Genomic DNA, 26,425 nt, shown 5'->3' with positions numbered 1-26,425 from the left:
ACTCTCTCTCTCACTCTCTCCCCCTAGGGATGTAAGAGCCAAACAATCGGATAGTTGCAACTTAAATGGCTTATGTTAGCCCAGCAGATTAAAGGCTTCATTTGTCAAAGGTGCTGAGTACCCGCAGGTGTCACTGGTTTCAATGGGAGGTGCTGGTACTGAGCCCCTATAAATTTATGACCTGCACTTTAGAAGTGTTTGGAGCAAAGTGTTCTGTGTGTGTTATGCACTACACCTTATTGCTTGTCCCTTGAACAGGTAAGCCAGACGGCTCACACTTTCAAGTGGAGTTCTGGGGAAGTATGTGTTTACACTACAGGGTGAATCTGAGGGCTCAGTACCGGTTCCAGGGACCTGGCAGTGGGCTGTGTGGTTACAACTTTAAAAAGGGGATGCCTCCATTTGTCGTCCTGCCCAGCAGCACTGTATGACTCGGCTAAACTCCATGTTCAGTTATGCCCTGCAAACTTACCACAGTCCACAAGATTGCATTAAAAACCTCATTTTGGCACCATCAAATGCACAATCGAGCTCTGGTTCTGCTTGGAACCCCATCTGTCCAACCCAGCCTACCCCTGAATCCAAGCACTGCTGTTTTAGCCCATCTGTGTGGAGAACTGAGCAGTTGCCTTGTTAATTCAAGTTGATCACTGCAAACATGATGCAAAAAGCCTGGCTGCCTTGCAACAATTTCACTGCCTTGCAGCCCATGAGCCCATTACAATCAGCTGTGGTCCTCAAAATGAGATGGCGGTAGCCACAGTTGTCCCCAGTAATTCTAGAGATGGCCTGCCACACAACATTCAGTGCCTTTCCACCACACCAGGTTCTTCATTATGGCTGGAACAGCCTCCCTCTTATTGTGTCACCTAGTAGCCTCCCTGGATCAAATCCCTCTTTAGAACTCTTCTTTTGCTTACACTTCCACTAATCTCTTCTCTGGCTCTGTTGCTCCTAATCGGTGTGCAGAATCTAATACTGACTGTAAACACCTGGGGGCAGAGTCTTCTTCTCACTCATGTTTTTTGTAGCTGAGCAACACCTATGGCACTATGGGCCAAATCAAATGCCTATTGAAGTCAGTTGTAAAACTCTTATTGTTTTCTGTGGTGGTAATAACTAATGATAAAGCTTAAGTGTGTCTTAGTTCAGTATCTACAGTACGTTCATCCTATCTCTCCACAGCTGGATTGTTTGCCTATTCATGGGTTTATGGTTAACAGTACATCAGGAGCCTCACCGATAAAGTGCATTTGCCCTCTGTTCAAAAAGATAGTGAAGAGTATCTGCATTTTACAAGACCCGTTACTCATCCTGAATACCAAGGGAGCAACAGGGGTGGGAAATAGCTTGCTTCACCTCCATCTGGTTAGGAAATATGATACCAATAATGACCCCTACGTCTAATATAGCGCTTTTGATGTGTAGATTTCACAGCGATCCATGAATATGTCACTTCCAGACTTTATAACTCACTGGATTTAGGGCTAAATGTGAGGGTGACACAGAAACTCAAACCCATGCAGAACACAGCAGCTCTCCTCCTTGGCTGGAAAAAACATTGAGAACACAACATGCCAAAGTTCTGCACCTTCCGCTGGTCCCACTTCAGGACATAGATCAAGACCCTAATCTCAATCTTTAAGGATCTTGGTGGGCCAGTGAACAGCTACATCAGAGACTGCCTGTCCCGTCCTGGCTTACTGAGACAACAACTCTGCGTCTCTGGAACAATGCAGTTGATAGTGCTCAGGGTGATGCTATAGTTCCAGTGATAAGATGCTCTTTGTTGAGGGTACTTGGCTGTGGGATAGCCCAGTGAAGGAGGGAAACCTAAACCTGGTTTACAGACGGCACAGCAAGGCTCACCATTTTGTAAAAGCCTTCATGAAATATCTGAAGACAAAGAACAATGACTAAATCAAAAACCTACAGTAAACAAAGCCTACGGAAATTGGAAGAGGTGAAGAGCAGAGACCGCTATGCACATGGTGCTAAAATAAAGCAGTTCTGGGTGCTCTGGACATACCTAAGATCTAATTCCTTGCTTGGATTACTCTGACAGTATGTCTACACTGCAATTAAAAACCTGTGGCCGGCCTGTGCCAGCTGATTGGGGCTCTTGAGGCTTGGGCTAAGGGGCTGTTTAACTGAGGTGTAGATGTGAGGGCTTGGGCTGGATTCCGGGCTCTGGGACCCTCCTACCTTCAGGATCCTAGAATCTGGGTTCCAGCCTGAGCCCAAATGTCTACGCTGAAATTAAACAGCCCCACAAGCCTGAGCCCTGTGAGCCTGAGTCAGCTGCATGAGCCAGCCACGGGTTTTTAATTGCAACGTAGATCTATCCTCAGTCTTTGCTTGGTTTCTGCGTGCAATGAGGATTGTATCATCAGCATCTGAAAAGAAACCTGTTTAGCCTCTTTTTAAATGGGTTAAGTATAACTGCAGAAACCAAGTCATTGGTAGCGCAAAGTAATGAAGAACATGCATCTAGAAGCAGCATTCCCTGTGTGTATCCTTGTGGGTAACTCCAACTTTGTATCCTGATGCCCTGCTCCCTGGTTAATTTTCAGAGGATCAGAAGTGACAGAAAGTTTAACCCAGATAACTTTGGAAATGATGACAATTTGAAAAATGCCCTGTGTTCGATGTTCTTCTCTGTCTCTCTCTCTCTTATATGTACATGTACATACACATACATACTCTAAGGATGCTGAGCTTTGAGATAAAACATGCAGGAACACAGGCAGGCTAGTAATACCCTTCTTTCTTATGCTGCTTGTACTGTTTTCATTTATCTAGACTTTATCTTTGATTCAGAATTTTAAAATAAATAAAGAACAAAATGTGAGCGTGGATGAAGGGCCAGATCCTGCTACTATTGGGATAAATCCTGAGGTCTTTACTCCTGGGAATTGATTCAAGTGGGAATTTTGCCTGAATAAACAATTCAGGATTTGGCCACTCAAGATCAAAGGCAAAACTCCAAATGATTTAAATGGATAGAACCAGGCCTGTACGAAAGAACTGGGATTGTGAAAGGACGTGGCAATTCCATCTCCATATTATTATAAAGTCATAAGTGTGCATGGTGGTTTATGTTCACACCTAGCCCCTTCAGGGTTTTGATAGCAAAGTATCACAGCCTGGTCCCTGAAGAGCTTAATCTACCTTAACCCACCCCAAAGTGGCCAACAGGACACAACAAGGATGAAGAAATAAGTGAAGGGAGGTTTTTTCAGATGCCTGTGCAGTACGAGGCCTATAACAGCTAGCCTTTCAAAGTGGCTAAGTCTTTCACATTCTCCTACTTGAATGCTCCCAATCATTATTGAGGGGATGAGGGTTGTGGGGAAGAAGGGGGGTAACGAAGTATGAACGTTAAACGCCTTGGTCACATTTTTAGGGTGCCAAGTAGGAATGGATGAATGCCCTGTCTTGCAAACCTTGGGGTCTGCAATCACAGTTTGTGTTTATAAGCCCATTTTCCTGAGATTTCAATGAATGTGTCTGTTAGTACGTTTGCTTTTTTGATTGGTTGGGTTTTTTTTCAGTTTTAGAAACCAATTTTTTTTAAGGTACAGGGAACCTGTGTTAGACGTTATTCAGTGGAGAATTTCCCTCTCTCCCCAAAAGAAGCTATCGAGAGGCTTCCCTCACCCCAGTCTATGTTTATTTTTCTGTCTATCATAACTTGGCCTTATGCCCACCCCCTTTTCTTTTTTTCCATTTTTCTCTCCGTTTAAGCTCCCTTTTTCTGTCTTGCCCAAGTGGAATGTGACCCTTATCTTGCACTCATGTTTGAGTGGAAATTTCAAGATCACAGTGTCTGAAGGGTGGAAATTAGGCAAATAAACTTGCTTGCACCTTGTAGTGAACTAGTCCAGTTATCTGGGGCTAGTAGGTGCCTCTAATGCCATCGTTTTCTGGTCCTGATTTACAGCATTATTTTGAGACTTCAGGAGATGGAGAGAGATAATGTGATAGGCTAAAACTAAAGACTGTGAGATTCAAGAGCTCTGTGATTTACCACCACAATAAAATCTCTGGGCAAGATTCTGCCCTCACTTGTACTCTGTGCAACGTCACTGGCTCCAGGGGAACGTGTCCCTTTGTGCTTTTCAGAATACTGGTGCATTTGAAAGAGAAGTGGGAGAAATAATCGTTTCGGTTGGGTTTTGGTTTTTTTTGCTTTGCATCAGGCTTTAGTGGAGCTGTGGCAAACATCCAAAACATCTGAATCTCCCACCATACAAAACAGAGCGGCAAATTAAAAAAAAATACATATATAATGTATGGAAGCAATTCAAAGCATCTCCTCATAGCTGGGAGAAATGTGCACTATAATTATGTTAAATGATCTAGTTATAACTTCCCCATTATTGATGTTGGATTATTGTAAAATTGCATACTCCTATTATTGGAATTAAAAGAAAGGAGTGGGGGGAGGAGGAAAGGCACATAAAAAAAGTCAAGAAATAAAGACAACTAAGTAAGGAAGAACAATGAGGCAGATGAAGACGGATTTCTGGATAAAGCTGTGAACATTCATAAACCAAGTCCCAGGCAATTCTGTCGAATGCCATTCATGACAAGCAGCATGATCCGACTTGTGGTGCCCTGCCAGCTGGATGAACAGAGCAAACAAACTGGCTGGGATACATCAGGATGAACCTGCAGTTGTTTTAGACATCGGAACAATATGGTTGACGTCACTGCAGTCTGCTTCGCACAGCATTGCCCTTTAGTCCCATTTTCAAGGGGGCATGCTGCAAATGATTTAGGTGGAACCAAGCTAAGATTGTAGATTGTGAATTTACATTTTAAGGACGCTAGTGTGGATTTCCCCCTATTTCCCAATACCTGTATTCCTGGCAAAGTCAACAACTACGTAAGTAAGCATAAAGAAATGAACAACAAATTCCTTCTCGCTTCAGCTTGTTGTTCTTAATTACTGCATAGTGACTGGTTCCTGAAGGGTACCCAACCAGTTGGTGATTTTATATACTTGGATAGGAGACCTTCAAGAATGATGCAGAGTATTGCAAGAAGTAGTGACCTTGTTTAAATAGGTGGTGTCCTTCCCTCTGAGTCAATACGGCGTCAATGTCACATTGTGGCATGAAGGGCTACTGTGGTACTGGACGTAGTGCTTTTAGGCTGATCTAACTTACTTTCTGCTTTCCCATCTCCTCTGCGGCTCATGACAAAAAGGGAATCGCCAGAGCTGAGTGTGCTCCAGCCAAGTCCCTTCCCCTGGGCTGCCCCTTCTCTCCCTTGACATGGGATCAGAGCCTACACAGAACGATGCTGCAGAAACCAGCTGTAGGCCAATTGGGGAGACCTTTTGCATGGGGTATATTCCCAGGGGCCATTGCTGTCCCCTTTACATCAGCTTTGTGATGCTCTGGCAGTGTTCCAGAGAATCAGGCCCCATGTATGTGTGTTGGAGAGAGGTGGGACAAAGAGGGCCTGTTGTGTTGGTACCGTCTCTTGGGAAATGTTTTGAAAATATCTTCTATTTTGTGCTTTTTGGTTCATTCTAAAGGGGTGGGGGGATGCTGTTCAGTTATGGTGATCTTCAAGAGAATTCCTTTCGGTGGTATCCAGTGCGCAAGTGAGCGTAACTGAAGTGGGAAGTTCACTAGAATACTCTCTTCGGTTTGGTGGCAGGATGTTAATTAAGAGCCTCAGAACTCTGCTCCAGCACATCATTGCTCTGATTGCTAGAGCCACAGACATGGTGCTTAGGATGATTTTGGCAGACTCAAACATGAATTGGTTCAGGTAAATTTGGATTTTTCACTCAAGTGACATTTCCCAGCTGCAGTCTTGATAATTCTACTTGGGAAATGCCCTGGAATCTCTCTTGCCTGCACCAGTCCTCTTGAATACAGAAAACTATCCAAACCATATAGTCTCCTCCCAGACTGGCGTAGTTTCCCGGGACTAAATACCAAGAGCCCGATTGATCTCAGTTTCGTGGATGTAACTTCACTGAAAGGAATGGAGTTACTCCTGAGTCTTACTGGCATAACGGAGAGCAGATTCAGGCCCTAAGTATCTTTAAAATGCTGGCCTCTGATGGGGAGACTCTCAGTAGTGCATTCAAAACAGTTCTGTCTAGTGGGTGTGGGGAAATAAGCTGCTGTCATTGTCAGCTAGAAAGACACAGATGACCAGAAATAGAACTGGAACATTGTAAATGAGCCGTGAAAAACAAAACTAGACCCAGATGTGCCACCCAAAAGGCTTGGCAGGACATCGAGAAGCAGAGCTACTGCAGAGAAGAGGCCTGGCCATTCTTTAGTGAACGGACTGGAGAGCCAACATAAAAGGCTGCACAGATCCAAGCTGTTTTTGCAGCCCTATTCTGCTCCACTGCTTCAAGTGCTGGATTATTTGTACAATAGCATGGGCGGGTGGGGGGAGTTAAAGGCAATGGCACACAAAGGCAGTGATTGGCCCGTCGGTAGATGTTTATATCCCTCACTACAATCTGCTCTGGAGAAGTGATTTATTTCTAGGAACAAGGTATTCATTGAAACCCAAATCTGGAGCTCTTCCAAATTAACTTCTTGCTCATTGGAGGCTTTTGGTTCAGTTTGTAAATGTCTCTTTAATTCTCTTTGGCTCTATTGCCCCTTGGTCCCATCCTGTCCTGCCCTGACATCAGTTAGAGATGGGCCAAACACTTTAATCTAGATCTGTATTTTGAACACCCTGGTATTCAGAAGTGTTTGGACCCAGAGTTTCTGTTGAGGCCCATTCCTAATGGAAACAGGTGAATTTGAAGCCCACTTGTCTCTAAGTCCTCCAGACTGGCCCTGTGCCTGGTGCTCCATCCAGAGTGCAAACAAAATTTAGTCACGTGCTCAATCTGTACTGAGGTTTTTGAAAGAACATCCTCTCCACCCCTCCCCCCCAAAGCCACAAAGGAGTAAAGACAGAGGATCAGTGTCAACATGTGGGAAAGGGGGACTGCAACTCTCCCGCACCAGTTGCTTCTCATTATCATAAAAGCAAACCCATAAGAGGTGTAAAAAAATGAAATGCCAGGAGAAATGAGAGGACTTGTCTTCACTGCATAAGACATTGGTGCCCAACCTACAGCCGATGGGCCATACACAGCCTACCAGAGCATTTCATAAAGCCTGCGGACTGCTTCAACACAATATACCGGTGTTTCTCAAACGTGGGGTCCTGACCCAAAAGGAGGTTGCAAGCTTATTGTTGGGTGGTCACAGTATTGCCATCCTTATTTTTGCTTCCACTGCGTTCAGTGGCAGCTGCAGGCCAGGCACCCAGCTGTGAAGGCAGCACTGCCGTCAGCAGCAGCGCAGAAGTAGGGGTGGCATGGTATAGGGGGTTGTCATTTTTCCGGAGGGGGTCATAACAGCCTGAAATATTTTCAAAGGGACCCCAGCAAAAAAACAAAAACAAAAAACAACAGTTTGAGACCCCCCTGAAATACTGTGCAAAGAAACAACCTACCTAAATACATTTGAAACAAGATGAACTGAAAATAAAAATTAATACAGGTGACTTTAAATCTTATTCAAATATGTAGAATTGGTTTGGCCCAGACACGGCTGTGCTTAGGTTTATGTAGCCCTAAGATATGCAAATGAGAGCTAGAGCCCTGTGAGACTTGGAGGTTTTGGCTGGCTTGCTTATGGCGCACATGTTCCGTTTTTCTGATTTCATTTGGCATGGATTCCTATGTTCTGGGTTTTAACATGGCCCACGTTACGTGGTCTAGAGACACTAAAAGGGTCTTGAACCACTAACCACCCTTTCAGTGAACAAAACTCCGTTTTCAGTGAAACTTGAAACTAGACGCAATCAAGCGAGTGAGTTTTGCCTGAATTCCCCTTTAATTAAGAATGCTTTGCATGGGTTTGCTCAGTAGTTTTCACCTCTTGGGGACTGGTCTGAATGCAGTTTAGTCGTGACCACAGGCCACTGACCTCTGTCAGGTTTTGGGTGGTCTATGCAAAATGAGTCAGTTGACCCAAATAGACAGGAGTTCCCATCACTAAACCACTGCCCCAGTTTACAATTTTGGGCCAGATTGACACGGAAAGATAAGTCAATCCAGCTTCTTTGCTCATGGGTGTAAAAATCCATACCCCTCAGTGACAAAGTTAAGCTGACCTACCTTCTGGTGTAGACAGCAATAGGTCAATGGAAGAATTCTTCTGTTACCCTAGCTACCTCATCTCAGGGAGGTGGATTAACTATGGCGATGGGAGAACTCCTCCTGTCGTGGAGTGAGTGGCTACACTGGAACGCGACAGCAGCACAGCTGCAGCTCTCTAGCTGTGCTAATGTGGCACTTTAAGTGTAGACATAGCCTTGGTTTCAGTCCTGCCAACCTTTACTCACATGAGCAGTCCTGGTTCCTATGACTTGTCCTATTGACTCCAAAGGTCTATTCATATGAGTTAAAGCTTTTCAGAATCAGGTCTCTTTGCAGTCTCATTAGAGAGCCAGAGTGAATTGACATAGTGAGCCTACATTCTCATCTCTAGAAGTGGTTTCTGTAGATTACATTTGAGGCACACCGGTGGAATGGGGTATGGCAATCTGTGGTCATGCTGCACATATTATACCTATTTCTGTTGGCTAAATAGTTTCCAGGTTTCTCAATCCATCATATCTCATCTGCACTAAGTTCCCTTTTAAAACAAAAATGCAAGAAATAACCACTGTAGATATGAATTCGATGAGCTATTGAACATTTCTCTTAGAAATGCATCTAATATTTTTCCATATTCCTTTTCCTTTTCCTTTCAGCCTCTGTGACGCACACAAGCATGTAGGCTTTTCAATGTCTAATCCTCGTGCATGCTATGCAATAACTTACAAACTCCCATTCTTTGAGACCAAGGAAGTGTATTATATCTTGCTGGACCTACTTAACTTTTTAACAGATGAGTGAAGCTGACACTGAAGTTTTAGGACTGCAACTTGGCACTATTATAGGCTTATTATAGATAACTTGCTAGCTTGGGCTACACTAGCCTTTGTCTTAAATTCTCACACTATTGCACTTTTTTGATAGCAAACATTTACTTAAGCCAAATCTACACCCCAGACTTTTACCAGTGTAGCTCTGTTGGTAGGGGTGTGAAGTGTTGTTATCCCTGACTGACATAGGTGTAGTCTCTAATGTAGATACAGCTATACTAGCAAAACTGTACTTTTACAGGGACAGCTTGTTTCATTTGTGGGGTGTTGCTTTACTCTACTGGCAAAGTACAGCTTTGCTGTTATAGTGATGTCCACACTAGGAACTCTGCTGGTATCAATATTTCTATTCTGGTAAAGTGCTCCCAGTGTAGACATGGCTTCATATTACTTCAATCGCCTCACTATTGTTATGGATTTTTTGCTGTTCAAGTAGTAGTGCATATCATTTTGTCTTTCTTACATGTCAGAAGCAAAGGGATGACACAGACATGGTATGGAATGGAACTTATACGGTACTTGAACTCTGGCAATCTGCAGACAGACTATTCTGTTATGCAAATGAAAATATCAAATACAAATACACATACGGAATGAATGTGAAAATTGTAAGCTTGAACTCTGAATCAAACACCTAACCTAGTAATTCTCATATACAATGACTTTGCTGCCAAGAGTCCTTATTATGATTTATATTACGATAATACCTAAAGGCCCCAACCAAGATCACAGCCTTATTGTGCCAGGTGCTGTACAAACACATAATAGCAGACAGTCACTGTCCTGAAGAGCTTACAATCTGAAAAGACAAGATACACAAAGGGTGGGGGGAAGGAAGTGTTATTGTCTCCCTTTTTACAGATGGGGAACAGAGACGTTAACTGACTTGCCTAAGGTCACATAGGGAACTGAATCCAGGTCTCGGGCATCCTTGTATAGTTCTAGAACCACACAGAAGGCAGGTTTTTATTGCTGTATTGACTTCCATGCTTCTGAGAGGAAAGACAAGCAATAGAATCATGCCATCCATTTCAATGACTAATTTAAATCTCCATTGCTAGCCCCCTTTAATGGTATTGTCACAGAGGTGACAGCATTTCAAAGGTGGAAGACGTAATTCCTACATCTATAGCGTTTGTATGATCAGTTCGCAAAGTTTTCAAAGCTCTTTGGATCCAACCAGTTGAAAGGAACCATTTGAAGGTAAGTTCATTATCATTACAATTCTGTTTTTCTTCTTTTCAACAGCGTTAACATCAGTCTTGTCACTTAGAACAAAACCATCAAATTTGTCATTTCAATCTCTTCATATAATTATATTCTGTGAATTCAGACATGTGGGTAGTTTTCTGTATTATTTCTCCCCTCAGGAAGATTGCTAGCATCTCCGAGCAGTCTGTTTTTACACTGGAGAGAATAAAACCATCCCCTGTGAGAGTACTTTAATAGCATTCACCAAATTTGACTTATTTTCTTCTCATTCATTTTAGACTTTAGGTTAAAGCTGCTTGTGGCTAAAGTTAATGAATGAGCCATGTTCAGACCTGGTGGGAGCAGATGAAACTCATGTGGAAGTTCGTGATGTAAGTGACGTAGATTTAGCAAAGTATGGAAAACATTGGCCTAAGTTACATATTGGGTGTAAATTGATCATAAACCAGGTGTAAGGGGGTGGAACAGACTGAAGAAAGATATCAGGGAAAGCAGCCAAAGTAGTATATAAAAGCATGTAATATAAAGTAAAGAGCATGTAAATTATGCTCACTGGGCTAATTTCTATTTTAGTGCATCTGGGCATCTCCACTGTAGCAATGGTGCTTCTGTACAATGGTGCTTCACCAGTGTAAATGAGAGCATTTCCCTAATTTGCAATTGATACACAACTACACCAACCCTTACATCATTTGTGAATTTGTTGTATTGTGGCTATTTACAGGGGAGGGGGTCATTACTGAAATAGCACCGAAAAAATTATTAAAGATAATACATAGCACCTTTTACCACAAAGGATCTCAAAGCATTTTATATCCAGAAATTACGAGTCACTACTGAAATGCACCCATCCTGGGGGTGGAACACATCAACTATTTAACAGTGCACAGTAATACGGCATTACAGTTGAGGATGAGGACACTACCATATTAGGTATCACTGTATCCATTTGATACCACAGGGAGAAATTTATGGATAGGCAGAATTAGTGTCAAAACAAAGTATAATTCAAGGATTACATTGGAAACTGGCTTCATTTGATGGTTACACATTTTTTTATGCAGACAGAAAAAATGTAGGTTGTAGGAAAAGGTGAAGATGGATTAGGGACAAGTCCAAAGAAATCATCCTATCTTCTTTCTTGGGGAGGTGGAGGGAGGAAGTTGGGAGAAGGATTTGTTAGCAGTATGTCCCATCTTGGTTCTGCATTTTATGAGAGGCACAGTATATTTTCTGCTGGTAGTAGGTACAGCAGGCATATTGAGCTGTAGCCTCCGCATCAAACCTCTTTACAGCTGTTCCACTCATAGTTATTGCTATCAGATTTTTTCCCACCAGTGTGTCAGCAATCTGGGACATTGTTTAGATTGTGTGTCATGCTTTTTAAATGGCATCAGAAACAAAATGTGCCAGCCCTCAACATGCTCACTCTTGATTCTTTGTATTTTAGAACCACAGTTTAATCCTCATCCAGCATTATTTTAAATATTAATGGGAAGTTTGTATTTTGTTTCTGTTCCTCAGATTTAAGTATCTTATTACTTGTCCCTCTAGCCATCAGTATCCTTAAATTGCTAGAGTAGGGCAAACTTGACTATTGAAGCAATCAGCTAGTGCAGCAAAATGGTCAGTAACGGTTTGAGTGGGTGATTGTGGGCTTTTGGGGGTGGACATTTGATAATTTGCTTACAGAAGCAGCAATCACTAGAGGTGGTCAGATGCTAATACTCCACTAGCAGAAAAGCTGGTTGCCCATGTAATAATCAGAATTACAGCTGGAAAAGACTTATTGGGTCCTCTTGTCCTGGTCCTTGCTCATGGAAGGCATGAAACCCCATTGCATGTGCTACTCAGAACCTCCACCTGCAGAACAGAAAGTTGGCCAAGGTGCAAAACCCCAGTGTCTTTGTTCTGAGGTAAAGTGGAAAAGGGAATCATCTGAAAGATCTCTGTTCACCATTGTAAGAATCATTTCACAGGGCCCCAAACTCTCTCTTCATAGGCACTACAGCATGTGATTTATTTCTGCACGTTAATTCAGAGCAGAACGTTGTTAATGATGGCACATCCTCTAACCATCAGCTAGGAACTCCAGGAGGGCAGCCATTTTGATGTGAATGACTAAGTCTACACCAACAACAAGATGACCTTGGTGCTTATACTCCACATGGTCTCTTGATTGCATGCACTCTTGACCAGACTCTCAGTAACTACTGTGACAAGCAGGGTGGGAATTTTCATCACAGAATAGGTGCCTAGAGACTTTGAATCTAGAAGGGTGACTTGCATAATCCAGATGACATTTTTGTGCCTTATGTGGTACCTGAGCATGGGAAGAAAGATGATACTGCTCAGAGACAGGTAGGGCTGCCACAAAGATGGCAGTGTGTGCCTACAGAACTGATGCATGTAGTGGTCAAGCAGCGATGCAGCCATCTGGAAAATCACAAAGCTCTCTCTCATCTAGAGGCGAGATCATCCTCATCACCCTGGGCTCTAATGATGATGTGTGTGCAGCATGACACCACTGCCTAGATCACCCTTCTTCTCTTGTCTCCCTAGATCCCTTGCATGTCAGTCTGATGTTAGGGAAGGACAGTATGTAGTTGTCTAATTCTGCTACCTATACATGTGGAAGACAGTATCAATGCTACTCAAAGTGCCGGCTAAGGGAGCATTTTTTTGGTGTGAATGCCTCATAAATACTAACAAAAACCAAGTCAACATTTAACTGCAAATGCTATAGTTTTCTTAGTGAAGAGGAGAACTGAAGGAGACCAGGAGAAGAGTTTAAAATTGAAACAATGAATCAGTGTTCTTCCAGTCAAGAACTAGCCTCAGACCTCTCAGATAGTTTTTTAGAATAACCCCAGACTAAAGGCAAAGCTGACGCATGAATCTGCCTTTTCTTTCCCCCTTCCTCCAGCAATGAAAATTACAAAATCAATCCATTTGACTTGAACTCCACGGTCACAAACCCAACCAACCACCAGCATGGAATATTTGATAGGAGAATAAGAGTCTAAGATTTTCGGCATCCTTGCCTCCAACTGCGGTATTTAATAGATGAACACAGTACGCTGCTGAAAGCCTGACTTGCCAGCTGAGTCTGACTTATTGCCTTGGTAACAATTTAAAACACTTTTATGTGTCTTGCTATTCAGGACCTAATTTAGTAAAACTAGGGAAACCAGCTTCTGAGATTTAGGGCAAGTCATTTTGCTATCTCTCAGTGCACGGCACTATCCAAGTGCAACCTCCTCTTTTGCTTATTCCTAATTCATTTATGGCAAACCCATGCATGCTATGCGTTGCTCTCTCCATGCATGCCCAAGTCAGAACTGCACTCCTGGAATGGGATGGTAAACAGCTGAGACTTTGCACAGAGCACAAATTGGCTCACGAATAGTAATTTTTGTTCCCCTACCAATTGCTTGAAGAAGTGTAGGGTGGTCTGCAATGGAACAGGCATAAATATCACTGCAGTTTTTCCAAGTTACTGATAGATGGGTTCAGGCAGGGCACGTTTTGTCTCTCTGTATTTATTTGCTTCACTCTCTGCATCACCAGTGTGGTGTTTTGCTCATCATCACGCAGCACAGCTGGATTAGAATTTTCCAACCAGGTAAGTGATTAGTAGATTCATAGAGTTTTAAGGTCACAAGGGACCATTAGCTCATCTAGTATGACCTACTGCATAACACAGAATTTCAGCCAGTGACTCCTGTACTGAGCCCAGTAATCCCTCCTCACACTTTAGATGAATTTGTGGGCTTCATCCTTTCTCCTGCTCCAAGATTAAATTTTCTTCTCAAGTTTTTACACGAGCGGCCTTTTTAGTGAGTTCCTGATGCTGCAAAATTCAGAGATGAAATCCTCCTCATGGATGGTGTCTAGCTCTGTGGTTTTGTTTGTGCTCCCCTCTAATAAAAATGAATGAACATTTTGATGTCCTCTTGTACACACTGGTAACTACATTTTTTCAAAGGCTGGCAGTATACTTGTAACATATAACATATGCCTTAAAACATATCACCTAGTACTGCCTCTTTAAAACAGGCTGTATCTCTAGGTGATAGCCTCTTCTGTTGTTCACATTATCAGGCTCTCTGCATTTCAGTGAATTGCTTTGGAATTACAATAGGCAGCAATTAGCATCCTAAAACCATCTGCAGGGGGGAAAGCAAACAACAGTTGTGATGCACAGAGGTGCACAGTGCAAACTGCAGTATTTGTTCTGGCACTAGGGAAATCATTAGTCGAGTCACATATCAGTGACACCAATTCAGACTTTTGTGTGTGTCCGTGTGGGGAAATTCTACATCCCCTTTAACCTCTGCAGGGACCCCAAGTGTCCCTCAGCTGGGGAGTCTCCTGTGTCTCTTATCCACACTGTGCATGAGCTGGTGCCACCAAGAGTCAAGTTCTTGATGGACTCCCCTGTGCTCTGCCATACAGGAACAGACACCAGGTTGCCACACAACACACTGAAATTTGGCCCAGCTGCCCCATCATCTGTATGGAGGGGTGGTGAGATCAAATGTCGGTGCTGAAATCTGGACCGCTTTAGTAGCAGCCATACTAATTTAGTACAGGACCACTGCTTAAAGGAGGTCTGGTGTGGTCCCCCCACCCCCATTCCCTCCAGCTCAGCAGCTTATGAAACTTTGAGGAAGGCAAAAGCTTTGACGGGTGAGGGATGTTGTCTCCTTGACTCTCCTAGCTGGTGACACTGTAGGATACTGTGTGGTGTTCTGGTCACCATAAGCCAAAGCCTGACCTGGGGCAATAGAATGGGAAAGGGGCCATAGGTTGCATCCTTTTCGAACAGCATAGCACATCACCAGAAATCGTAGGAAGGGAACTGGCTTCATCTCCAGCTGGTGCACAATGGGACATGGTTTGGCAGCTAGTGTAGCGTGAACAGGCCCCCAAGTGAGTAGCACTGTACACCACTGCCTGAAGCAGCTGCTAGCCACGTCAAGAATGTTCCTTTTCAAAGAAACATCAGTGTGTGCCTCTCCCAGAGTCTGTGCGCATTGATGAGAAAGTTCTTGTTCCTAATGCAAGCTCAGCACCTGTCCACTCCATTCCCCTCCAAGCCCAACATGGCTCTAATTAGTAAAGACTGGATTTTGCCTCATATTATTAGGTCATTACTGAGACTGGAAAGGGGCAGGATGCAAGGTGAGGGAAGCTAAGTAATGCAATAGGTCAATAACTTGTTTCCTGCTGCATGTGTCTCCTGTTTCTGTATCCTGGGTGCAGATGCAAATAATATGGTTTCAAAAGAGCGAGCAAAGTAAATCCTGTCTGTCAATTCAAAAGGAGTTGGAGATGATTTCAGAAGAGAAGAGAATGCCAAGGCATAGTCACTATATATAGGACTCAGTGTGAAGGTGGCAACGTTGGAGTATAATGTATTTTTATCTCAATAGAGGAGGTATCTGCCTATCTCCCATAAAATGCGGGAGGGGGATGTTATCCTCCTGTTCCTGCCCTGAGACAAGAATATAGGCCTTCGGCGGACTAGTATTTTCTGTGTTTCTAAGGGCAGACTTTCATACTCTTTGGGTATTTTTGCCTGGCTCAGTTCCCCCCCACCCCCCAGTATTCCTTGCATTAGAACGTTCATTGGCCACATAGCAGTTTAGTGGCATGTTTCATGAACAGAGTATCTGTGTCTGGGTTAGAGTTTGGCTCTGCTACACTTTGGAGGACAATGGAAGCTTCATGCATAGTGCTCCACACAGAAAGTTTTCACTCTTCTCACGCCTGGCAAAAATGTGTTTTATTTAGTGTGTATCCACACTGGAGCTTTTCCCCTTAGCTGTGAAGTATTCTCTCATCTATCAAGTAACCAGGACCCGCACAAGGGGGGGAAAAAGGTACACTTTACTGGGGCCCAGAGGCCCTGGGGGGGTTTGGCCCAGGCTGCAACCCCTATGGATATGTGTGTGGGAGGGGGCCCGTGTTACAAGTTAGTACTGGGCCCCCCAAAATTATGCTTGTGCCCTGCAAGTAACCACATATTGCACGTGTAGAGGATGGCATTTAATGGTCTAAACTATTCTGGTTAAATTATTTACACTCAGCATTCAGTTCCCAGAAAATCCTTTAGACTCTCTGTTAGACAGATTGAGTTCCATGCAGTTCATTGTGTGGGGATCTTTCAGATAACACTTTTAGAAGCAAAAGTCTTATGATTTCTGCATAGGCATTAAAGATCTTATGGTCCTTTCTGTAACCGTTGAGGTTTGCCCTGGTTTCCTTTGCGAAAATTCTTCCTGCCTCTCGCTCTTGATCAGTAAGATGTGCACTGTTAAATTGCCTGTGTCCTCCACTTGAGAAGTGGCTGCACTTCCGTGATGTTTGGATATTGATTCACAGATGTGTTTGTGTATGATATAGATACACGCATGACCTACTACATTGTATTCACATGTGCAGAGCATAGATAAAAATGATTTAGGTACCACGAGGTAAGAAACATTTAGAGATGGGCTGGAACTATAAAATACCCTTTCCCTTTTTTGGAGTTTAGCTCTGACTGTGAAATTCTTGGCCATGCTCTGTCTCTAGATAATATTATTTCAGCAGCTCTGCTGGAGATTGTATGCACTTTGTGCTTGGAATGGTTTGAATTCTTTGCTTGCTCTGGGGTAATGGGATTTGTTTTAGTTTTTGGCTTCATGGACACTCCTCCTGAACGCAAGTGGCTAAAGAGCAACCGCCAAGAGTCGAGAATCCAAGCAATCGGTCCTCTTGTGGCCAGCTCTAAGCTCTTTCCATCTCTCTCAACTCCATAGTGTTAAAGGCGGTATGTCTGTAGGGTGACTTCCTAAGTGGAAGCAAAATGTGTTCCATGTTCTGCCATTCAGGATTGTAACAGGGTGCTGCGGGGTGACATCCTGGCCAGCCTCTTGTCACCCCAGCCGCTATAGCTGAGGGGCAGCAGAGCTGGTTAGCTGGGAGGTGGCCTGATTACCTGAGGGGAGACAGCTGTCAGCCTACGCAGGCTGAGCAGTTGCCCAGGCTTGAGCAGGCAATGGGCAGCAGCTGCCCTGCTGACCCAGCAGGGTTTATATGCTGACCTAGAAGAGACGAGGGAAGGTAGAGAGAGGGGAAGGGAGTGTGGAGTCTTTGCCTGTCTCCCTGAACAGTCCCAGAGATTGTGAGCTGAAGCAAGGCACTGTAAAGTGGTGGGAATTCATGCACACCTTGTAAATAAAAGCACTGGGGACTGCAAACTGAAGGGTCTTTGAGTCCTTTGTTGGCCAGTGGGGATCCGAAGCAGAGGGGGTGTGGTAGAGGAACCCCTTATGTGTGGGGGCTTGTCTGGGACTCAATTCCAGGCTACTTGAGAGGTGGTGACCTGGAGATGGCGGAGATCTGCAGTGGTTGGTGAAGCAGCAGGAGATGATGGCCTCCAGGAGTCTCACCAGTTCGAAAGGCCGGCCTTGCTTACCTGGCAGGCGGACCAGCAAAAATCTCTGCAGGACTTTATAAAGGAGCAAGTCTGTCCAGCAGCAGCTCCTGCAGAAATGGGTGAGTCCCATGATGGGGGATGGCACCCGGGGTTGGGACTTTGTAAGATGGGCCTGGAATATGACCCAAACTCATTCCTTGGCACTTTTGAGCGGGTAGCCATGGGGCCAGCATGGGACAAGGTGACCAGGGCCCTGCGACTAGCGCACTACCTAGGTCCCCTACACCCTACATGGCCCTGAGCGACGGACAGGCCCCAGACTATGAGGTGGTAAAGTCTGTCATCTTGGATCGGGTTGGGCTGTCCGTAGAGCGATACGGCCAGAAATTTCAGGCAGCGAGGAGGACGGGGCGGGGGAGGAGTGGTTCTGTGGCCCTGGGCATTCACCCAAAGACTGGGAGATTGGGCCACCCAGTGGCTGCGACCTACCACTCAGACTGTGGAGGAGATTATGGACATGGTGGTCCTTGAACAGTTTTTACAGGGACTCCCTGAAAATGTACGGGTCTGAGTAAGGTGACACCAGCCTGGCATGGTAGAGGTGACCATGAGACTGACTGAGGAATATGTGGAGGCAGATGCTCCCAGGAAGGTGGGCCAGCCCTATAAGGTTCCAGAGGCTGGAGGGAAACCCAGAGAACCACTGCATGGAAGGGATCCGGAAAGGAAAGGGGAGGATGGCTGGGGAGCCCCTGCGGGGACCCGAATGGCTGTATACTGGCAGTGTGGCCAACCCAGACATGAGAAGCACATGGATTGTGGACTGGCTGAGTTCTTTGTGGCTGGACTAATGTGAAAGGGAGGGGGGAGGTGAGAAAATTATCCACCATACCTGTGAGGGTGGGGAGGAACTCCAGGAGGGGCTTGGTGGACACCACCTGCACCCTTGTCTGGAGGGGGTGGGTGAAGCTGCACTGGATGGTCCCCAGGTCTGAAGTGGATGTGGAATGTATCCATGGGGACACAAGGCAGTACCCTGTGGCCCAGGTGCCCCTGGAGGTCAAGGGACAGTTTCAGTGGAAATGGGTTGCAGTAGTGGAGGGACTGCCCTACCCAGTAGTGGTGGGTGCAGATTGGAAGCCCTCCCAAAAACGGAAACATGATGGGATGGGGAAACCCGGAGGATTTCCCTAAGAGGGGACAGGAACCCCGGGGGCGGGAAGCCCTCATAAAGAAGAAACCCCTCAATAGCAAGAATAGAGCCAGGATGGAGAGAGGTGCCCCCAAGAGCCAGAGGACACGGGGGGAGAAATTATGAAGAAGGATACAGTGGGAGGGCTCAGCCCAGGCCAGCAAATGAAGGGAGGAAGGCTGATGGAAATCCCACACCCTGCATGAGACCCCAAGGGGGAGTGCCCCCAGCCTTGTCTAGTGGGTTTGAGGCCCTGGAATCCCAGGGTGCCCTTGAGGAAGTGGGGGTCACCCAGGAGCCTCAGCCAGGAAGTTTGGGAGGGGCGTGATGAGGGGTGGCTGCAGGACTGTGACTGGTGCAAAGACTGTGTGTGGAGGTAGAGCTATGGGGGTGCCTGCCACCCACAGAATGTAGTTTCTGTGGGTGGGGAATGAGTGAACCCTGCATGAGGGAGGCTGAGTGTCCCCCAAAAGAGGAAGAGGGACCCCCTGTAGGGGCCCCCATGGTAGAGGGAAAGAGGGGAAGAAGTAACCTGATAGTTCTATGGTGGGGGAGAGATGTGTAATAGGGTGCTGGGAGGTGACCCCCTGACCAGCCCCCTCTCACTCCAGCCTTTATAGCTGGTTACCTGAGGGGAGGCAGCTGTCAGCCTACGCAGGCTGAGCAGTTGCCCAGTCTTGATCAGGCAATGGGCAGCAGCTGCCCTGCTGACCCAGCAGGGTTTATATGCCGGCCCAGAAGGGGAGAAGGGAAGGGGGTGTGGAGGCTTTCCCTGTCTCCCTGAACAGCCCCAGAGACTACCGGCTGAAACCGGGCACTGTAAGGTGGTGGGAATCCATGCACACCTTGTAAATAGAAGTACTGGTGACTGCAAACCAAAGGATCTTCAAGTCTTTTGTTGGCCAGAGGGGAACTGAAGCAGAGGGGCTGTGGCAGAGGACTCATCTCTGGTGCAGAGAGGTATGGAACAGAGCAGATTATTTTAGCTTGAGGCTGATGCACAGCTTCCCAGGGGAGGGAAGGGAGCTGGCTTCCACTGGGTATCATATAATCCTCTCCACTACAGTCCTAAATGGACACTGCATCCATGCACACATAAGCAAGTGACCAGTGTTAGCCTTGTAATGAACTATGATAGCTGTCCCCACTAGAATCCTCACAAAAATGAGATGCTAATCTCACTGAGTTATCCAAGGGCCTGACCCAGAGCTTGTTCATTTCAGTGGGAGCCTTTCCATTGACTTCAGAGGGCTTTGGATAGTGCCTCAAATGTGCAACATTGTAAAATGAAATAATGATCTCAACTCTCCCAATAGCTACCTTGTCAGAAATTGACCTGAATGTGCCCCAAAGACATCTTGCTCACCCCAACCTTCATTGTAAAAGCAATACTAAGGTCAATTCACCTAGTTTCACCCTGTGCAAAACTGTTCTCACAGAAGTAGGTGCTTGCTGAGATCTGGAAGACAGGTGTTTATTGTACTACAGGAATTTGTTGGGTCTGCCTGGTGCTAAAAGATGAAAGAATTAAATAGGATTGGGGAGGTATTGGGGAGGATATGGAATGACAAAAGTGGAGGTATGGAGGTGGGTGATTTGTCTCCTTACATGTATATGGCTGGGGCAGGAGGGAAAGGAAGGTTAAAATGTTGTTAAAGATTCTTTAGCAATTCTTTTTTAAAATCTTGGCAAAGGGCTAGGGCAGCCTTGTGTTACTCTGCATAAAACAGGAAATTTCAGTAAAGAGAAGGCAGTTGATGGATTTTTCTCCTAGGAATAGATTACTCTTTATCACGAGCTCAGATAGCTTGTTTTTCAGAAATCTTAAATTGAGAAGAGTCACCCATTAGAATCATTGTTACAGTTCATTTGAATGCAAACAGTGAGCTAGAAATCAATATGCTTCAAGAGATTTCTCTGCATCTTCCCAGAGGTTTCACTATTCTTCATTAACCTGTTTTTTGTAATCGAGTCATTTCAAGAACATTATGAAAGCCCCTGGAGAGGGTTGGGAGAGTGGGAAATCATCTCAGAAGTTCAAACGTGCTCTAAAACTATGAGGTCTAAAAATATCCAAGAGACCAGGCTATTGTCTTTCAACATTCCTTCATCTTGGTTATATAATAATAATAATAATAATGCTAGGCATATCCAAGATCTGATCCAAAGCCCATGGAAAGACTCCCAGTGACTTCAGTGGGCAGCGGAAAAGGCTCCTTCAGCATCTTCTAGTTTAAGGTCTTAAGGTGCTTTACAAACATCAGATAATTTTAGCTTCACAATGTACCTCTGAGGTAGGTAAGGTATCACCATTCTACAGATGGGAGAACTAAGGCCAATCAATCCCAATCCCATTGGAATCATAGGGGGTTTTGTCATTTGGTATTTGCGTAAGGTTACACGGGGAAGAGATGATGGAAGAGATGGCCTCCAGCTTGCTACTCCTATGCTATTACTAGAAGACCATCCTTAACCAGAAAACCATTTCCCTCTATATACCTATATTCACAACATAGACAACATCCACATACGTTTTTATGGGGCCCTCAGATTATTGTGATTTTTATCTTGGTGATTAGAGGACAAACTCAAACACTCCCATGATGTAGACAGAAGATCAGCCATAATTTTCTTAATCTTGAATTTTTACACTATAAGTACATCTGAGGTTAATTGTTACCATTTTAGTATCAACAGCTTCTTGTCACTAAGGACTAGTACAATTAGCGGAGTGTGTGTGTAAGGCAATATGACATTGCTGTGTATATATACTGAGCTACCAAAACGTGGCATTCTGCAGCATTTTACTGCTGAGGATCTCAAAGTGCTTCATAATAATTAATTAAGCTTTATAGCATTCTTGTATAATATTTTATACCCTTTTCCCAGATGGGTAGACTAAGGCATAGAGAAGTGAAGTGACTCCCTCAGTCTTACCCAATGATCCTGTGGGTACAGAACATCACAGTCCTGTTGTCCAGGACTCTTCCCTAACTAGCAGGGAAACAGCCTAAACAGCTATTCTGATTCTCCTGGATAATTTGATCTTAACAGTTTTGGTAGCAGCAAATAGCTGAACGACACCACTGCAAAATATCAGTAACAGGTTTTTACTTAACCTGAGAGCTGACAAGTAAAATCTGAAGCACAAGGAGAGACGAGAGGAAGACTATCATAAAAAAAAATTAAGCTTTTAAAAGGGGGTTGAATAGTACAAGAATTCTGAACAGGATAAATTATGGAATTTTTCATCTTGTTTCAAATTCAGCCCATAGTGATAGAGGCTACTAGTCACTTATCAAATAATCATTTTCAGTCACTATGAAATGAAATCAACGATTAATTCCAGCTCCTAGTGGAGAGCTATTTTATATTGGAAACCCCATCATTGGCTATGCCACTGATTGTCACTCTGTTGGCATCTTTAATACCACAGCCAAGGGTTACATGGTGATGGAGGCTGAAATACCCATGGGGTACTCTCTGGGATGAGGAACACTGATAGGAATATTGTCAAGGGAAGTGTGCACATCCACTGCCTGATGCACTTGTTTGGTGGAAAGGGAACTTCAGTCCCTAGGACTAACTTTTCACTTGCCATACATTCAAATGAAATAGCAGGAGATTGAGGGTTTTTTTTTTTTTTTTTTTGTAGTGGGCCGTCCCACCCTTCCTCTTAATGAATCGCACTCTGAATATTGAATTTTGGGTGGTAATTAGTATAGAATGGTTGGGAGTGGGTTTGAATTATAGTCAGGATTTGCCTGAACTGGGTTAAATATATTTTGTGGCAAAACAGGTGTATGTGCAAGAGAACTGGATGATTGATTTACTCCATTCTGTCTGGCTCCATTCTTATCTGGCCAGCGACTTGATGGAATGAAAATGAAAGACAACTACTGGCAGCGATAAGGCTAGTGTGCTCACTTAATAACTGCACTGGGAATACAGTAATAGGCCACCAAGTCTGCTAGTGCAAAGACTCTGGTGTTGAGCAACCCTCACCTTTCACAGTTTGGTGTCACATGCAAGTTGCAACTGACCAAACAAGTATAAAACTTCATTTGCTGCAGCCTCCATTTGCACACAGGATGAAAGTAACAATATAATAATGAAGGCAAATCTACTAATTCCCTCCTTTTTATTTATTTGTTTACTTACTTACCATATGAATTATGGGCTGCTGAAAGGTGGTGGGTTGACAGCCCTGGGAGCACTAGGCGTTCATTTACTACAGACCAGGTCAAGAACATACAGTGGTAATGCAAGTTTACCCTGGCAATAAAGAAACAGCCTTCTATCACAGGGAAATTCAGACTCCTGGTTAAGGCTGCAACAGGGCTGCCAATAATGTCACTGTGCCACATTTGTCCACTGGAAATTGGAATGAAGACGCAACAGATTTCTCATATACCACCCAACAGCTGTCAGGGAGTAGGAATGCTTGATCACTACCAAACTGTGCTGGATGTGAACCTCTGACTGCTAATAACATCCATCCACTCTCCTAAACCAGCAAAAGGTCTTCGGTGGCCACATCAGAAAGAGCTCCAATGCATAAACTGCAGGGGCAACAATGTCACATTTTCACACACTAAGTGAATCAAATTTTGAATTCTCCAAAGATCTTTTTTTTTTTTTTTCCTTTAAGTGTCACACATGCAAGAAGAGTTTCTAACTCAACAGAGGTTGTGAGATTCAATGGGCATATACCAGATTGTCCTTATATAATATAGGGTACAGTATAACACACTGCACCTGGTTCTAAATGTATACAGACATAGGCTTGTACATAAACAGTATGCACATGCAAGTGTGTGTTTCTTCACTGTATTTGTAAAGTCATGTTTCTGACAGTCACTCTACCCAAATACTCTCTGCCTTTGACCCTTTGTTCTTGAGTATTATGGAAAGGATTTACATGAGCATCATATGAAGAGTGCTTAAGGATGGAAGAGATGACAAATTAGGAACAGGAATCTAGTGCAGATAAAATAAAACCTAATGTCAACCTTTACCCTAAATTCAGACTGAATCAAACCTCTTTAAAGCGTCAAATAACATATTAAATATATAAGAAAAAATTGCTCTTATGGGTTGTGGCCAAAGCCACTTAGGACTTCTAAAAATAGACTGGGAAAATCACTGTGTGTGCGGGGGGGTCTCAGCCAATGAATAAAATGAGAAGACCTTTCAATCTCTAACTTACATGATTCTGCATTGCCTGAGTTAATCTCGGACTGGAGATATATGTACCAAAATATCAACTAAAAGTCACAGCCACAATATTTCTGGCCCAACTGAAGCTAGTAAGCACCAGAAAACTCATGATGATTTTTCTTGAAATTTTTGCAACCTGATTTTCAGAAAGACAATTTGTTTTTTAATAAGCTTGATATTTAATGTAGTTATTGCAGAGATCAACTCAAAATAGCCAAACATCACAGGGAGAAAGCAGGCAGATTTGTAATCAAGTGACTTAATCTCTCCTATTTTTAAGTATTTCTGCTGTGTTGCTAACGAAGGGTTTCATAGCTCTTGACACATAATGACGCAACTTTTTCTGCCTATAAAGATATTAAGAAACATGGTCGTCTCTTACCCCTTCCATATGGATCCTGGGATTTGATGCCAGCCTGTATTGATTAAGTTGTAAGCCTCTTGGGTCTCCCCTGTCTCTCCTGAGGGAGGCAGGTGAGGTCAGGACCCCAGATCTTTGGAATGTGCCAAATCTCATAACATTTTGTCCACATCTGACCCCGTCCAGTAAGCGAATTAGAAGCAAGTTGGATGGTAACTCTTCAATACTGCAGAAGACTAGAGTTCTGCACTCCGGGCACCTCAGCTCCTTTTGGGATTTCAGTATCCCCTGTAGACAAGGCTTGCAGAAGGTATGCTGGCATGGTAGCACCTTGGCTGTGACATCTAGCTTTTCAAAGCACACCGGACATTCCAGCAGGTCAAGTAAAGCTAAATCGTCCATCTTTAGTGAAGAACTCCAATCTCATATGAGGCCAGAAAAGTCCACATGATACGTTCACCTGAGCATTGGGTAGTGATTACTTCAGTACCTTCAAAACCGACACTGAAATCCTAAACTCAGAAAACCATCCTGCATGAAGGAAAAGAGAGGAGGAAAAAATAAAAGAACAGAACTTGACTGCTACAGTATGAAATCTATCCCACCTACATTGCAAAGCAATGCCTCACGAGCCAATTTGCAAGTGTATACTTTGCTCTCACATCCAAGTTTGAAGTGAGTCATTTGTGATTCAGTACTAGTGAGAAGAATTGTATTCAAGCTGAAGTCTGCGGCAGGAGAGACCAAGCTTCTGTTCATCGGGGTAGATAAATAACCGTAGTTCGGATTGAGGTGACCATACTAATTCATGCCTTTGAACCAAAGCAGGGTGATTTAAGCAAGACAGGAACATTCCTTCTCACATGTATTGTAGGAAAATTTTGCTTTGATGCTTTGCAGTCTATTATAATGTTAATTATGATGAGTATAAAAATACTTCAACCCGATCAGGAGAGGAGATCCTCTGGTAAATATCCCATAGAGTCGAGAGTAAATATGTTCAATCTTAACACAGCAGTTTAGTTACATTCAATCCCACATACACCCACACAGTTTCATTTTTATCATCTTTCCTAATTAGCTTTCTTTCTACTAGTTTTGGCAGCAATTCTATATAAAAAAAGTAATCTAAATACAAACATTATTTTGGTATCTTGAAGAGAGATGGTATTGCTTTAGTTAAGGAGCTCTGCAGTTTCATCCTCACCTATACTAGTTGCTTTGATTATCCAAACCAGCCAGAGAAGAAGTCATTATTCCTCCTACAATGTAAAGTCACTCAACCCGTTAAGCTCCTTTTACAATTGTATATTGTTATAAACTGAAATATATATACATTCTGGATTCAAGTCATGGCTTGTGAAACAAGTATAGTTCTTTAACACGCGGTAGAAGTGTGTGTGTGTGTGTGTGTGTGTGTGTGTGAGGTCTCTCTCTCTCTCTCTCTCTAGAATTCTTTCCCCTCTGATAAAACGAATGCTAGGAACACTGAAACCTTCCCTCTGAAAATCCAGTGTGTCATTTTAAAGATAAAGATTTTGTAGGATACTTTGCCTAGTAATCCAGATCAATATACACTGGAACATTTCCCCACTGATGAGGAAGGGTTATAAACAGCATAATTTCATATGTTAAACTTGTAGTTGAAGACATCTGCCCCACAAAGAAACCAGAGCAGGTTGCAAATTCTTCCAAGTACCACTAACCTTGCGTTTGTGCCCCTTCCAAGGCAAAATCAGCTCTACACAGCTCAAGAGATAACCGCTCTCTCTCCAAATTGCAGCCCTGTTGAAAACTTTAACATAACAACTATGTTACTGACAGATCAACTTACCTCCCCAGCCCTGTTAACTCTTTCACTGCCTGACTGCTACTCATGAACAAGTTTCAGAAATAAACTCCAGTTGCATGGTTAGGGGCCAGATACTGATTTGGTGTTCTGATCTCAGTGGAGTTATTCTGGATTTGCACTGCATAAATGAGATCAGAATTTGTCTCTTGTTTATGCCACTGAGCTTATTTCTGGGAAAAGACAGGA

General features: G+C 43.9%; 1 protein-coding gene across 1 annotated transcript in view; it reads right to left on the bottom strand.

Moving 5' to 3' along the window:
* SH3RF2 (SH3 domain containing ring finger 2) overlaps positions 1 to 26,167 on the bottom strand; it is a 69,794-nt gene extending 43,627 nt beyond the window's left edge. The window contains exons 1-2 of the mRNA XM_067567084.1: positions 26,094 to 26,167; positions 24,409 to 24,918 (exon numbers count right to left, since the gene is read on the bottom strand). Coding sequence (XP_067423185.1) covers positions 24,409 to 24,789 — 381 coding nt within the window. The 5' untranslated portion in view covers positions 24,790 to 24,918; positions 26,094 to 26,167. The remainder of the gene's footprint in view (positions 1 to 24,408; positions 24,919 to 26,093) is intronic.
* Positions 26,168 to 26,425: the final 258 nt, after the last annotated feature.

The sequence above is a fragment of the Emydura macquarii genome, unplaced genomic scaffold (genome assembly GCF_026122565.2).
Source record: "Emydura macquarii macquarii isolate MOO-44397 ecotype Brisbane River unplaced genomic scaffold, CSIRO-AGI_Emac_v2 contig_2768, whole genome shotgun sequence".
Taxonomy (NCBI): Eukaryota; Metazoa; Chordata; order Testudines; family Chelidae; genus Emydura; species Emydura macquarii.
The sequence above is the reverse complement of the archived record's forward strand: the minus strand, read 5'-3'. Positions and strand labels throughout refer to the sequence as shown.